We start from the raw sequence: 16,244 nt of genomic DNA on the forward strand, positions 1-16,244 counted from the left end.
TGTCGACAACACTGCTAGTTCGTTTAAAGAAGGCCTGGTTAAATCTTATGAGGAACACTTTACTGGTGGGAGGCTGCAGTGGGAGAAAGAGGGATGTGGATGGAGTGTTAGATTCTGTCTTTACTCTTTAAGTGAGATGCGAGTTTTTTGTTGTTTTTTTTTAAGGAAATACACAGGTACTGATTTATTCAGATGGCATCCGTCTCTCTCCCGTCCACCCAAGGTCTGTTCTGTGGGTCTGGTGCAGCTGCCTCTATGCATGATTAACCTCTGTTCAGCCATACACAGAAATCTTTTGTCCTAACATACACAAAGCAAATTATTTTGGAAAGCGAGAGAGCACAATTAAATATAAAACTCAGCTGTATTCGACTTTAAAAATGCCTCTTTTTATGTCTCTTTTATATTTTGAATCTGACTTTTCTGTAGAGATGCCAGTTGTATTTTTTTTATTAGACCTGTCCTGAACTCCAGCTATTTTTAACTCAACGATTTTTTTTTTCTCTGTAAATTGGTCCTTTCAGTAAATTTTTAAAAACCTGATGGTCTTTGATGTTCGGGGGGAGCAGAATAGTAGCATTTGGGGGCAAGGAGAGGCATGTTTCTTTCATAATAAATTGCCAGATGGATATAAAATTTAGCAATTAAGTTGGCCGTTGCTAAATTGAGGATTTTGAGCAATCGTCTTGATGACTAGAAATCGGCATTTTAGTATCTGAGCCCACTTCAGAGGCTGCCATGGAAGTGCAAAGTCCCAGCTGTGGTGGAAATGTGCTTTCCTGGGTAGTGAATGTCCACCTTCCAGCCGAGTCAGGGTAGCTGTGAAGATTTCCTGTATGGTGAATGCAAGCCCCAAGGATGAGACCCACTTGGGCATTTCATCAAAGAGCCTCTTTCTTTCCCTAGAAGGGAAGAAGGGGATGCTGTCTTGAGAGAAAGAACAGAAAGATTTGAGGATTTAATATGTAAAATAGAAATTGAGTCTTGGTTTGGTTGCTGATTTCACATCTGCCTCTCAAAGATCTAGATTTTAATCCACCAGTCATGAATCAAAGCTGGGCCAAGTACCGTGCCTTCCACATCATAAGCAGACCATAAACATTGATCAGATTGGAATATAGCTGTTGGTGATGAGCAAGGCAAAGTAAGAAGACACAAGGCCAGGCTCCAACGGGAGAGCATCCTCTGGGGTTCATACCAGGCTCCTGTCCAGGACTAGACCCTGGTACTCCTGAGAGATGCCTTACTTATTTAGAAACCAGTTGTAGTGGTGGTGGGTGGTTCCTTCTCTGTCTCTGTCTCTGTCTCTGTCTCTGTCTCTCTCTCTCACACACACACACACAGAGGAAAGGGACATGCCTATTTGGGTGAATATTTGAAGCCAATTTTCAAACTCCTGTAAGTCCCATACTAAACTCTTTAAGTCAGGATGCCAGTTTATGTTTTTTTTTTAAGTAGACTTGTCACTGTATCCAGATAATTCTGCTTCTGCTCTTTTTTTTTTTTTTTTTAACAAGTTGGGTCTTCTAAGAGAAAAATCTTTGGATTGCGCCAAGTGTTGGCTATGCTCATTGTCTCACCCTCTCTAAATCCCCTGAGGAATTTTGAGGATTTGAATGGAAAGACGTTCCCTTTCTTTCTATACATATCAAAGTCCTTGAAGAAAATATCGGTGCTTCTTCTTCAGGAGAATAACTTCTCCTGTCTCCAACCATGTAAGATTATATGGAACAGTGATGGTTTAGCAACATCTGTGTTCACATGCAGTGTTAGTTACTTACACCTAGAATTGTTTCTTTTGTGTCGCTACGTAATTTTGGCCTCTTGCTGCAATGAATGATTACGTTTTCCACCGTCTGGCCTTCTAGCCTCTGTTTCTCTTTTCTCCTCTACTACCTCACACTTTTAACCACTGATCTCATTGGTATATTATTTCTCAGGAAGAAGACACACAAGCACCCTTCCCTGTAGTCCACACAGTTCTGCAGCCAGTGAGGACCTGAGTACTTGCTGGGAGACTGGATCTACTTTCCTCCCATCTCCATCCTTGTGTGGCAATGAGTTCTCCCCTTGATTTACCTGGTGGTGTTTAGGCAAAATTCTCAAGCTTTTAGTTTCAAGAGATCTCTGGGAATCACAGCGAGTGATCTTACTTCCATATTGGAACCTGCTATGCAGTTTTTCTTAGAAAAGAGTGATAGAAATGAGGAGAAATGGGATAAAATGGTACCATCATGATTGTCATTGTTATGTTTTTTTATTTTTAGTTCATGGCTTTCCAAATTGTAGTGAATAATTTAATTCTTAAGGAGCGATTTTTTCTCACTCCCAAAGGCATCGTCTGTTTCTTTGAACAAAGTATCCGAGATAAGAGCTATTAAGAATGCCAGCTTATCAGATAAGTCCAGTCTAAGTTCAGCACATTAAGCATGTATGTCCCATATAATGGAGCACAGTCTCGTTACCCTTCCTAGTAGAAAGGAAACGGTGAATGTGTGTGTGTTAAACTGAATGTCAGTGCACCTGCTCTGAAAGCTCATGTCTTGGATACAAAAAATGCGTTCAGTGTCTTTGCATTTATTTAATCAAATTTTAAGTTTTATTCAAATTCCAAAAGAAACAGCCAGCCAATTGTTTTTCCTCGTGATGTTCCTTGTCATTCATCCTCTTTGCATCTCAAGAAAAATAGCCTTGTTTGGGCCTCAGACATTTGCATGCACCCAATTAAAGCACAAGAGGGGTGTTCTACGCGCTTAAGACATGCAGGTGAAGAAACTGGGCCTCTTCTCCGTTGCAGCCAGCTTTCCCTGCTTGACTTTTAGGGAGAATGTTGAAAATATTTGAAGTTTAACAAGGAAAAGGGTTGAGTAATTTGCAACTGAAATCCATCAGGAAAACATGAATTAAAAATGAATTTCTAAAATGGGAACTAATCCATAGAAGTTGATCTTTTACATTTTTGGACATCACGAGGGGTGCACAGTCATTCTGTTAGCTATATTAGCTCTAGGGAAATATATATTAAAGGCTGAAGGCCTCTGGGTGCCTCCCCTCCCCCTCCCCCAAATTATGAAGTAAGTACATTTTTTTTAATTTCCATAAGCATCCCACCAATTATGTTAAACTTCTCAGTGGAGCACCAACTTGCTCCATTTTGATTACATGTGAGCGTTTAGGTATTTTCTCCCCATTTAAGGTTTCTAAAGGGGAAAGCTTCTTAGAAACATAGGAGATCAGAGCTTAAGGAAAAGGCTAAAATTCTTCACGGTTCAAAGTGTTTTAGAAATTGTAAGCAAGTACTCCCATTTGGTCGGCACTGCAGCGTGTGAAACCTCTAGCCACAATTCCGAGTGCAGTTGGGGGGAAAAAAAGAAAAGAATTTTCTTCCTGCAGCCTTCACAACCCATTATTCACCCATTTGCCTTTTTGCTGCCTCCTCTGCTCCCTCCTCTGCTGCTGTTTAGGTGAGGTTATATCGTGCTCAGTAAACAGACAACACTCACATTCTCAGGTTGTTTGAACACCGTTTGAGGTTCAGCTGCAGCACCCTACTTCTCTGATCTTTTATATCCCCGAGCAGATGTCTTTCATTAATTTATGGATTTATCATTTTTTTCTTCTCCTTTTCTTTTCCTTTCTTTTTTTTTCTTTTTCTTTTCTTTTTTTTTTTTTTACACCTGGCAGCTGTCTCAAGTTTCAGCAGTTATTGTCTATTTTGCATTATACATAGAATTGAATGTCATCTGTCTTCACAAAGCTACGGCTAAGAGAATTGAGGCAAAGCCACATGAGCTGCCGGGACAGATCTTGTTTGCGTTCCATCCCCCCTCACCCCACCCCCCCTTTACCTCCTTAATATTTATTTGTGCTCATTTTCTTTCCTGGCCTTGAATGGAGCTTAGCTCGTGTTCAGTACAGCTGTATGTTTACTGAATCTATTCCATCATGAGTCATTGTGCGTGTGTAAGTATCCTGGAAACAGCTAGAGCTTTCTTGGAAGAACAGTTGCTTTTCAGCACAAGCACTTAAAAGGGAAATTAACCAATTGGTCAGTTCAGATTTATTTTGAGGAGGAAAAAAAAGGATTATCTAACTGTTGGCTTTTAAATGTTTCATTAGCTATTTTTAATAGTTTATTAGAAACATATATTTTATGGGAATTTTATCTTAATTACACGAAGAGCAAGAAATAAAGATGTATTCTGTGTTCCGTTTCAGCTGATCGATTCCAAGTATTACCACCAGGAAGCATTTGAAAGCAAAAACGGACTTGAGAAATTCAAATTAGAATGATTTTTTTCATGAAATAAAAAGCCTCTAAATCCCAATCAAAATAAGATGGAAACGTGCTCTGTTTTTTTTTTTTTAATTTTTTTTCTAAATACAAAGAAGGAAAACATCTTAGCATAATTTAAAAGTATTGAAAGTTTGGTAGCTCAGTAGCTGAGAACCACAACAAAAAAACAAAAAACAAATAAACAAAATTTGTATGAGACCAAATTTGAAAAGATTTGGGACCTTTCCCCCACTAATAATTAAATGTACGGGGTTGTTTGAATGTCATCGTCTGAAAGAACAGACTAGAACCCAGACCTGAGGATGTTTGTCGAAGTTTGGACTTGCCTAAAACTCTTATCACGAGGCAATAGGAGACAGCTTGTAACTATTATTTCACTTATCCATTTGGACAGATGGTCCTGAAGTGTGCTGGGCTCCTTTAGCCTTCCCCATCAGTCTAATGGAGGTTACTGGAGGGCCTTTCAGCTCTCTCCTTGGCACAAGAAGTATGTCAGTCATAAATTATCGTCTTTGTAATCATTAAGGATCTCAAACAAAAACACAAGTTCAGTTAAGCTGCTCTGGCTTACAGATAGAAAAATCAAAATTTCTTTCTTCGGTGTTGTGTTTCAGCGAAAAACAAAAGGCACAAGATTTAACTTTTCAATTTACAAACCAAGGTGATCTTTTTCAAATTGCATGATATTAAAGGGAAGGCTAATTGATCACATTCTCAGCAGAATATTTGGTTAAATACTCTGTTGTAATCAGTCAAGGGCTTATCAATATTAATTTGATTACCCGTCTCCAGTACACTTTCTGGTTTCCCTCTGTTCCTAAGATTGGTCACACTGTACTTGACAGAGATCACTTAGAAACCCTTACCTTTCCTAAATATCTGTGTTGCTTTGACCTTTCTTCACACAGTGCGAAATTTTTGTTTGGTTTGTTAGCAAAGTGTGCGTGTGCTTATGTGCGCACACCCACGTGTGTGTATTTTCTTTTCTTTCTTTTTTTTTTTCTTTCTTTTTTTTTCCCAGACTCTCTTTTAAGAGAAAATCCTTAGAGAAGCTTCTAGGAAGGACCCTTAATTGACCTTGTAGGGGACCACATTGATTTTCTCCACGTGCATCTTCATTTCTGATAAATTATAAAGCCATTAATTTGCTGAGGGAATGGCAGGGCCAGGCTGCAGCACAGATGTGACCAGAGCCATCCCAGCTCCTAGTCTGCTGAGGAGTGCCAAGAATCCGGGGGAGAATCAGGAAGCCTGGATTGTTATGGTTAGCCTCACATTCTCCCGGGAACTGTTTTAGTTGCTGCTGTTTACAGATCTAAAACGTAATGATGTTTCCAGATAAATAGGCCTTCTTATTTTGGGTAAGTGGCCATTTATTGATCTGCTAACCCACATTTATTGATTTGCTAGCCCCAACCACTGTGCCTCTCTCCAAGGAGTTAACTATAAATCCAGGAGAGGCAAATTGTATTTGGTTTTGGATCGTTGCTTTAACAAAAGCAACACCCCCACCCCTGTTCTCTCGGTGCCCAAGCGACCCCTCCCAAGTTTTAGCCATTATTTAAAAGGAAACAATTAAACAGATATAACAATAAAAGAGGAAGAAAGTGAGTCAAGATGCTCCGCTGTATTAGCACTAAAAGGTAAAATGCGAAGCTTGCCTAAACAGTGTTCAAAATAATGCATTTTATATTTTCACGTACATTAGTATAGTAATTGGATGTCAACCGCAGAGAGCGGAGAGAAGAACAAACAGAACTGTAATTGTGGAGAAGAAAAAAACTCTCATGATAAGAATTGTGCAGTACCTGTTGGGTGCATTTGTCTCCTTAGCAACAAGTGAACGTATAGATAGCATAAGGGCCTCAAACGGGGGAATGGCTTGCCATCCTCACCACCAAGTAGCCAAGATTCTGCAACTAAATTGTGCATCCCAGCCGTTACGTCTGGCAATTTCTTGAGAGGTCATTTTGAGCAAGCAGCAGCAAGTTAGTGATGGATTCTATGACCTGTGCCATTTATCTTCCAGAATTCCCATGGCTGCTCTGTGGGCCTCTAGATTCTTAGGGGAGAACGGGAGGAGTGTTAGGTGCTTGTGTTTCAAGAAATGTTTTCCTTAACCGTTTGCATCCTACATGCAGGAAGGATTGTCACCCAATCACCTGAAAAAAGCAAAGCTCATGTTCTTTTATACCCGTTATCCCAGCTCCAATATGCTGAAGACCTACTTCTCTGATGTAAAGGTAAGGGCATTTTTTTAATTACTAATTCTTTCAATTCCTGTGCATGAGGCAGTGATGTGAACTCCTAGAAGTTCGTGGAGATGAGTGTGGAGCTGGTTCATTAATACACCTGTTTTGTAATTGATTTAATGCACTTGCCCTTTGGTCTAAAGCTGTCCCAAGCCAAGAGGAGGCTCCTTGCCTATCAAGGCCAAAGGACTGGTCACATGGATTTTCATTGTAGTCAGGGAATCTCAGCCTCTATCTTTCTATGTCTTAATAACTTCTTGGAAGAAATTTCAGCTAGTACTGGTGGGATGTGCTTTAGAGAATGTTTTTGTTTTTTTTTTCTCCCCTCAGCAACAGTAAACTGTTTCTGTTTTTGTTTCTCTTCATTTCCCCATATTTGTGCTTAGGAAAGCAAATGCTAACACCTCTTTTTTCCCCCTGTCGAAAGGAGCGTACATTGAAATTCTCTATGCAGTAGCTGCTTAAAAACAAAAGTGATGATTGTCTCTTATTTACAACTTAATTTGTTGTTGATGTAGAGTACACTGAGCATAAGGAGAATGAATAAAGTGACAGATTCAGGACACATTATTCAAATGAGGATATGAAAGCTGTCGGCCTACAGCTGCAGCCTCCCTCATTCTACAGAATATGGGGACCTCCTGGTTCTGTGTGTGTGTGTGTGTGTGCATCTGTGTGTGCGTCTGTGTCTGTGTGTGGGTTTTAAGTAATTGTTTGCAACAACTTGATGTTGTGTTAATCATCTGTAACTTTTTAAAACATAGATTGGGTTTTGATGATGATAATGACACGCATGGTATCATTATCCAAGGAGCTTGATAAACATTACATTAGCTGAGATGAGTTTATTAGGGTTGGGTGCTCATCCCCCCACCCTCTCCTGCCCACCCCCCCATACGTCCAAGTTCTTCCCTCTGCCATGGAGAACCCAAGAGCTGCCAAAATGTGCTCGTCCCCCCCCCCCCCACGGCTCCCCTCTCCGCAGTGTGTTTTGTGCCTGAGTGGCTTCACTGGCCCCTTTTGCAGGCCAGCCCATTTCAGCCTCCCTGGCTGGTGTTTTATTTGGCCTTATGAGAAAAGTTCTGTTTCCTCTCCTGTTTACTTTTGAATCTCGTATCAACCTCAGCCTTTTATCTTTCTCCTTCCCTGGCTGAGCTCCTTAAGGGGAAGGCATGTCTCCCCCTCATTCAGTGTCAGCAGACGGGGCAGAATGGGGAGGCAGAGAAAGGCAGTATCTTAAATGGCTGGTTAAGAATCATTAGGCACAAGGAAGGCCGAGTGAAAGGGTTTGGACCTTGAGGGAGACATCTAAAACTGACAAACTGAAGGGCATTTGCCAGCCGGCTGAGGACCGGCCAGCTTCTAGAGCTAGTTCTTCCAGGGAATCCTCCCAACACTTGAGTTCTAGGCAAAGGAGAGAAATGTTAGTTGTGCACACGTGCGTGTGCATGTGTGCATAGGTGTCCGTTACTGCCTTGACGCCTCCTGGTGCAATGACCTGCAGTGTTGTGATATAATAATGACAGTCCCTTATATAATTTATACAGTACCTTTCATCCGGAAGGAGGCCAAAGGGCTTTACAAACTGCATGCAGAGGGATCACGCACCTACCATTGCAATGCAGCCACCCGGAGAGGGGAAAGTAGCAGCCATGCTGAACCAGCAACAGCCCCCAACAGTGGATGTAAATGTTAGAAGCAGTCACGTGTTTGCGTGTGTGGTGGCTGGAAGGGCCAGGGTGGGAGAGATTGTTGATTTGTAGTTTTATAAATACTAGGGCGTGTAAACCGACCAGAAATCCTTCCCATTCCTTTGAATACATCTAGTAATTCAGCTTTGCAAATAATCACTCAGTCTATGTAAATAACAATTAAATACCTGGGTGACTATTTCATTTTTAAAAAAAGCACTAATATTCAGATTATAGATTCTATCCATACTCAATCCAGACTGGGAGAGTAGGCAGCTAAAGTATACGGGAGTCTGGTTCACTCCCAATTATCCACTCTAATGGAGGGGAAACAGTAGGGCATATAATGCAAAGCAGAAAATCACCAAAGGTCATTTCTCTTTTATTCTGGGGATGAATTATACATTTTTAACTTTCATAGTTGTGTTTTTTCTTTGGCTAGTAATAAATGAATTTGTATTCCTGGAGCTTTCACTAATGATCATGGAAAGTCATGCATAGAAAGGGAAGGATAGTCCAGGCAAGGTGTTCCAGAACCTTTCTAGGAAGCAATGGCAGGCTTTTCTTGGATCTCTTTAATATGAAGGAGAATCCAGACTTGAATGTTAATGATGCATATACTCATAACACATGTGTGTGTATGTTATGGTTTATATATATTTGTAGTGTGTTTGTATGTATATTATATACACATATCTCTATCTGGATGTAGATATATAAATGTGGATACTTATTTGCAAGGCTGAAATAACTAGAGATTCTCTATCTATGAATATACTCTCTGTGAATATTTGTTTCAGTCCCGATTCAAGAAACCGCAGGATCGAGAGCATCCTAAAAATTGGAGAAGAGACCTTAGGGTTTATGAGAAATGAAACCCTGCGTCCTGTATCTTGAAAAAGACATATTCCTGTGTCTATGCACCAAGTAATACTTGTTACAATGGCACAAGCATATTCTTGTTTGTGGCCATGTACCATGAGGAGAAAATTCCTAATTCTAGCAAAATGCACCTTTCTAAATCATAAAGTCACTTCATTTCAAATAGTGCTCGGAAGTTTGTTTTACAAATAAAAACAAAACAAAACAAAACAGTATGAGCGGAAAATATTTTGTTTCATGAATAAGGTGTAGCCTACGTGTCCATCCAAGACACAGCTGGGGGACAGTGCTAGACTGAGTTAATCCTCCCTCCAGCCAGCTCCGGAAGATGGGCCCAGCCAGGGCAAGGCTCCCTCCCTGGTATTTTTCCTTAGGAACAGATACCCTGCATCAGTCTCCACACATGACCTCTGGGAAGGAAGCGAAGGCTTTTCAATTACCTTGGAAAGAAAGAGTAGGAGGAAATGCTATACAATTCTGAGATGTTGGCTTGGTGAGAGAAATTCTCCTATAGCGATGATATATAACCAGGGCTGTCTCAGTTTAACTCCCAGAGTAAGACTCTAAACAAAGTTCCGTATTCTCATAGAGACTCCAGCTTAATTCCCTCGCCACAACAGTTAGCCAGACAAAAAGCTCAGCTCATCAGGGCTTCAGATCCTTTCAGAAGGGCAGTGGGGCACATGAGACAGAGGCTGAGAACCGATGGAGCCCCCCCCACCCCACGGCCCCGCATCTTCCCGGGCACTCCTGGGTGCTGATTTAAATGTATAAATTAATAACTCTTAGGCCACTAAGTACAACAGATTCGGTGTCATCTTAGCTTTGAAGAACAGACGCTCACAGCGTTTTCAAGCCGGCGGTGCTAAATGATGTATCTCAGTCCCTCCACCCCTTGAGTCAACTGCCGCCTGGCCAGATTAAGGTGTCAGATTGATTTGTTTTATACATCTTTTGACCATGCTCACTGAATATTTAGGAAGTTTCTTCAGCCCATATTGAGGCTGAGATGTCCCGTGGGAAGCATTAATCAAAGTCACAGAGCCCCGTCCACTGTGGAAACACAGCCTCTTTATTGTGGCGATTAGTTTCTGCAGTAACACATTAACACACTACAGAGCTTTCCGTGATGGAACAATTGATCCTTTTCTCGTAAGCCACTACAGAATGGGGGGACATTAACTCTTTAAAGCTGAACACTTCTTCTCCCCCAAGATGAATCTCTGGAAAAGAGGGGGGGTGCGTTCTGCCTCCGCTCACGTCACCAGCGGCGAAAACCGGACAAATTTCAGTCCCCCGCCTGGTGGAGGCGAAACCCTGTTCTTCAAGCTGTTGTGCTGGTCATTTCACTTGTCTCGTGTTTGGGGCGTCTGTTGTTTTTGCCCATTCTTCCTCTCTGGTATTTCCATTCTCTAACAATAAGCTTTAAATCTCCCTTTATGTCCCATTTCTAAATAATGGCAAGTGCACTTACTTTTTTGTCCCTCCCCATTAGGTCATTCATGACCATTCTAGAAAAAAAACACCCTTCTATTTTTTTCCCCTACAGTACTCTTGTCCATATGAGACAATGTCTTGTAACAATGCAGAAGCCTAATCTCCATGTCAAAGCAATTTTCATTCCCCAGTGCACAGCCTGCTATCATTTTGTAATGTTTTGTTTCTTATTCTAAAAGAATTAAAAAGGAACAGTAAGCCGTCACGGGGGCCTGTAGTCCTTATCTCAGTGTCTGGAAATTTGGACAGTGTATTTTACTGCTGAGATAAAATGGAAAGAACTCCAAGTTCAGCAAATCGTAATGGGTTTAAGTTCTATTGAAATCGGCAACCAGAAGATCAGATAACGGGGGTCCTTCAGTTGTCTTTTTAATCGGGTTCCCCGCAAGGCTGAATAGAGACAGAGCAGACACACAGAGTAAAAATATAATTCTTGGATAGGTTAAGTACATGTTTGAACTCTTGCAAGCAGAAGCGATTTGCTGATGACTTAATCATTTTCTGGTCAATTATCTGTAAGGGCCCTTGCAACTCCACGGCAATTATGATGCAAGTTGGCCTTTTGGGAGAAACACCAGTCTCCCTGCTTCTGTTTCCTTGTCCCTTCCATTCTCGGCCATAAATTTTCATTCATTTATTATCTTTGCTGGTAGAGAAACAACTTTCTGTGCAGTAGTTACAGCCCCAGTGCACACTTTAGCTGTCATCTTGTTGGAGTCTGGGTGTTCTCATGGCCAATGTTTGATAAGTGGTCTTTGTTGATTTTTGATGAATGTACATCTTTTTCTGGGGACCCAGGGAAGGGAATGCCTATGATGACAAAAGGCAGGGGGTTGTCTGTCAGCCTGCCTGATAGAAAGCTATGGATTTATTGGTTTTGACTTGGCAAGTTGAGATGCATCTGTCCTTTACACGAGCAGAGGACTATCAATAAGCTTGGTATCATTTGCAGTGAATCCAGGAAGACATCACCATGTGAAAGGTCATCGGGAAACCTTGGTAAACAAAGTTTAAAGCCTAATCATGTTGTGTTGTGGTAATCTGGCATTTAAAAAATGTAATAAAGATTCTGTCTATGCCGTCTGTGGACCGTGTCTTAACCACGCCTCCCAAACTGCATAGACTGCAATGGAAGGGGCCATGGGTCCTCTCCAATGCTGGTGGTAGGAAGTGTATGAGCAGGTATGGAGGTCTGACCAGACGGCATCTAACATGAGCACCCTGTGCAGACATTAAGTGGAATGATAGCCAATGGCCATGAAGATGCCCCATTACCAAAAAATAAGCAAATGCCAGATTCTTCCCCTTTTGTGTAGAAGCCATTTTCCAGCATTGTATGAGGTTGTCATGTGGTGACACAAATTCTCTTAAAAAAAAAATTCATGCTAGTGGTGAAGTCACGTGACTCACCATCTCTGGCACTCGAATGTAACAACTTCCCAGGGTTCTATGGCTTGAACGAATTTCCATAAGAAGTATACAAATGCAATTTGTTCTACTGAAAGATGAAGAACAATGTTTCAAAGAAGACATTCAGCTTCAGGAAAATCAGATTTAGAATGTGAGTTTCCATTTGAAAGGTGGAGGGTTGGGATGCAGCCTCCATTGTTGGCAAGCTTTATAATAATATCCCAGAAGTGTATCATTGCTGTTGCCTCTCTTGTCACCATTTTGGTGGAATTAAAAACATACCTTTCCATGGAAGGCAGGGAGGGGAGTTTTAAAGATGCTTCAAATGCTTAAAGAATGAATGAAGAAAATGGCAACGTTCTTACTCTTTTTCAACATTTAAATTTTAACAGTTCAACAGATGCATTACCTCTCAGCTCATCAAGTGGTTTAGCAACTTCCGCGAGTTTTACTACATTCAGATGGAGAAGTACGCGCGTCAAGCCATCAACGATGGGGTCACCAGTACCGAGGAGCTGTCTATAACCAGAGACTGTGAGCTGTACAGGGCTCTGAACATGCACTACAACAAAGCAAATGACTTTGAGGTAGGAACTCATCTTTATTTTTGGTCATCTCCTCTCTTGTTAAAAAAAAAAAAAAATTAACTTTCTTTACAAATGCCCCCAGATCTGTTTTTTGCCTTGGTGTCTCACAGAAGCGTTCCCCCAAATAGGGCAAGAGGTAGGGCGGCAATGAGGAGCCCCCATGGGGTCCAGACAGAGTCCTAGGAGCTGACCCACTTGTGTTTCCTCTCCTGTTCCCCGGCTCTGCTGCTTTGTGTGGAAGACCCACATGGCCACAGTAGAGGGAACTGGAGACTCCAAGGAAAATGGCAGCGAGGAACACACACAGAGTGATTCCCTTTCCAGAGAAGAGGTCCCTCCCCTAATGGGCCTTTTTCATATTTAGGTTCTGGCACGTGGACTGAGCTGACATATGCTGTGTTCAATGATAGCTGCAAAAGTTGCTTTCCTTAAAAGTCTAGAAATATTGATGGAGGAGTGATTCTGCGGTTTCTAACATTAATCAGCGTTCATTTCCTTTACAGCAGAAACGGTATGGGAAATCTACTTAAGTATGTATTATAAGTGTTCTCGACGCCTTTTTTTTTGTTCGTTTCTGTTTTTGCCCTTTGTGGAGGAGAGCCTCGTATGTTCATTTTGCATACGTGCAGCTTCGCCAGCATGCTGCCCTTCGTTCATACAGCCTTACACACTCTGGTGTGTCTACGACAGGCGTGTTCTAGATACACACGAAGCAGTGTAGACGATCCCCAGAAAGCAGTGTCTGTGCAGCGTGGAGAGATGTGTGGCTGTGAGTAAGGCATTTCTTTGCTGGCTGATGTGGTGCCTTAGCAAGCATTTTTCATCGCAGCATGATGGCACCCCATGAGACAGCACTAGCGAATCTCCCAGTACCCACAAAGGCATTTTGCTGAGCCCTGCCGGCTGAGACAACAACGGTTAGAGGTGAGACTGTGACCAGGGTTCTGCAGGCTGAACCCCCTGATGATGAGAGTAGACAGGCTGTGGCTTGACAGAGTTGGTCCTTTTCTTGTATTATCTTGTGGGTAGAAATGTTTTCTCCCATATCTGCTTGTACAGGGACCTTATGTTAATATCCTTGCTTTCCTTACATAGATAGTTACCCCAGAACGCCCAGGAAGTTCTCAACGTCGAAGGAGAGAGGGGCAGCTTGTCAATAACGACCTGACCCTGCTGCCCTCTCTCCTTGTCTTTTTCACTGGGGGCCCTTCTCCCAGTGGTATTAGCAGTGCAGATCAGTCTGGGTGACTTATAAAGACCTGAATGTGAAAGCTTAGCAGCAGGGAAGTCATGGTTTTTCCTTGAAAACCATTTCAAGCGTTGAATGGTTGCACAGCCAGCCACCAATTTCTCTTTGCTATCCAAGACCAATATATTTTTCTGGCCAAATGGGTTCTAAGCAAAGTTTTTCTTTGGCTGAACACATTAAAAGTGAGGCTCCTTCTTGCACTTACTGTTTCAGTCTTTTAAAGTCTCTGTTGTCACAGAGCAGAGGTTTACTGTATTGACAGAACACTGGTGGATTTCTTCTAAAGCTGAAGAGTATGACTATGGCTAAACATTTTAAAGAAATCTGATTAAGAGGCTTCATTTCTCCCCCTCCCCCTTTCTGATGAGTCTATTGCTGTCAACTTTCAGCTGAGAGAATTCAGCAGTGTGCTGGGGACCTGGTCACACTTCACAATGCTCAGTGTTCATTTGGCAGCAGGCGCCAAGCTTCGTAGAAGAACTGCCCAAGGTGCATGGGATGGTTTCTGCACTTTTGCTGAGTAACCTACTCAAGAGAACAAATCCTCACAGTGCCCATTAGGATTTTGTAGGGTGGTTTAAGACCTTACCTGGTTGATTTTAATCCCCTACTCAATGCGAGGGCCAAAATGAACAGGGGATGGCTGGCATCAAGAGGTACCTGACAAACTGCTCCATTTAGCATCATCTAAACCCTCCTTTAATATGATTAACATCTGATATTCCTCTCTCTGTGAGCCATATCTGCTTCCAGCCAGGCCACCTCTCCTTTATCTGCACTGTCTATTTTAAGACCGCTTCAGCGCAAAGAGTATGGGGCCCAGGGAGCAATTTTGTCACTTCTCATGTGACTTCAGACAAGTTATTGGACTATTCTGGGCCTTATTCCTCCTTTAGTAAAAACTAGGCTTGTTCTGGAAATGCAGTAAGAACGAAGCAGGAGCATGGACTCTGCCCTGCCCCCTCCACTCTGATGCTCACACGCACCTGTGTACACACAGACGTGCACCCACTGCCCCACAGGGTCCTGACATCATGAAATAACTTTTCATTTAGCTTCTCAGTTTGGGGCCTTTACTAACAAAAGCTTCAGATAAGACAATCCTTCTTTTCTGTGCCTTTGTGCATGGAGGTCAGTGCTTAAGTGAGATGCTTAAAAAGCCACTGGTCTTATCATTGTCGCTGTCCCACTGTGGGCCGTGGCTGCCAGCCAGAAGCAGACCCAGCACCTCGAGCGGATACCTCCACTGATACTGTGTGCACTGCTTGACTTTTGCCTCTAAGTTTCTCCTCTGCAAGATCAAGTCAAATGAATCTGTAGTCTAATCCAAGCAAGAGAAGAAGATAGCAAAATAGAGAACCGTACACCTTGTTTCTTTGGAAATTTTTCAACAGAGGAGGGTCCTGGTAGAGTGACTCTGAAGTTGTGTCTACCTGATGCTCAAAGAGCCAGTCAAGTCAGAGGAATATCTTAACCCAACTGAGTATTAGCAGGCCACAGAAGGAAACTGTCTTCTTGACTGCATTTTAAAATTTCTCCATCACTTCAACAGTGGTTTGTAGCAGCAATAAAATGACTGTTTATTATGTTCTGGGCACTCTTCTAAGAGTTCTACCAATATTAACTTATTTAATGGGAGCACTGATAATGATGTGAAGATTAGTGCAAGAAGAACTTCAGTTTGTCTAAAACTTTATGCTGGTTTTAAAGTAGTTCTAAATGGGTGGGGCTGGGAAGGTGGAGTCAGAGAGGAGAGCAGGGTGTGAGGGTGAGTGAGGCAAATAAATGCTTTCTCTCCTTCGCTGCCACTTCTTCCTTCCTTCCTTCTCTCCTCCTGCCCATGTCTTTTTTTTCCAGCCTTCTGCTTCATCTCTCTCTGTCATAGCTTGCTGGTGGCACCTCTGTCACTGCTTAGCACCCTCCCCCTCCAGCCCCGGCTGCTGATGGCTCTCCAGGCTAGAGTGGCTGCTGACCTCTGGCCTACAGGAAAAGAAAGCAGATGGGGAAGGTTTATCACTAGTGCAGAGGGAGTGGCCTGACTCTCCTCTCCTGGACCCCGCGTTTCCTGGCCTGCAGGAGTCAGGACCTTCTCCGTGACAGGAGAGTTTGCTCTGCCTTTTGTATCAGTTTACACACTCGCCAAGATTCTTGGCACGGCACTCAGACTTGGGGTGGTGAGAGCTTGAGAAGACCCAGAGGAGGTGGAAGAAGGCGCTGAAGGGGGCGGGGGTATGAACCACGCTTTCAGCTTGTGCTCAAGGGAAGAAAGTTGGCTACGGGGCCGGGGTCGGGCATCTCGCTCCCAACGGGAGCCTGCGAAGGTGTGCGTGTTCAGTGACAGGCTGTATCTTTCACTCCCGCGTCTCACATTTAGTGAGG

The 16,244-nt window shown here is 42.6% G+C and overlaps 1 protein-coding gene across 7 annotated transcripts in view; it reads left to right on the forward strand.

The window, feature by feature from the left end:
- Positions 1–16,244, forward strand: part of PROX1 (prospero homeobox 1) — a 52,671-nt gene that overhangs the window by 10,813 nt on the left and 25,614 nt on the right. For 6 of the 7 annotated variants that reach the window (XM_014560006.2, XM_014560011.2, XM_014560010.2 and 3 more), the window contains exons 3-4: positions 6,433–6,540; positions 12,422–12,616. In XM_014560006.2, coding sequence (XP_014415492.1) covers positions 6,433–6,540; positions 12,422–12,616 — 303 coding nt within the window. Of the gene's footprint in view, positions 1–4,218; positions 4,318–6,432; positions 6,541–12,421; positions 12,617–16,244 lie in introns of those variants that run through there. The other variant, XM_032466466.1, reaches the window with a different exon arrangement.

The sequence above is a fragment of the Camelus ferus genome, chromosome 23, assembly GCF_009834535.1.
Source record: "Camelus ferus isolate YT-003-E chromosome 23, BCGSAC_Cfer_1.0, whole genome shotgun sequence".
In the NCBI taxonomy this organism is placed as follows: Eukaryota; Metazoa; Chordata; class Mammalia; order Artiodactyla; family Camelidae; genus Camelus; species Camelus ferus.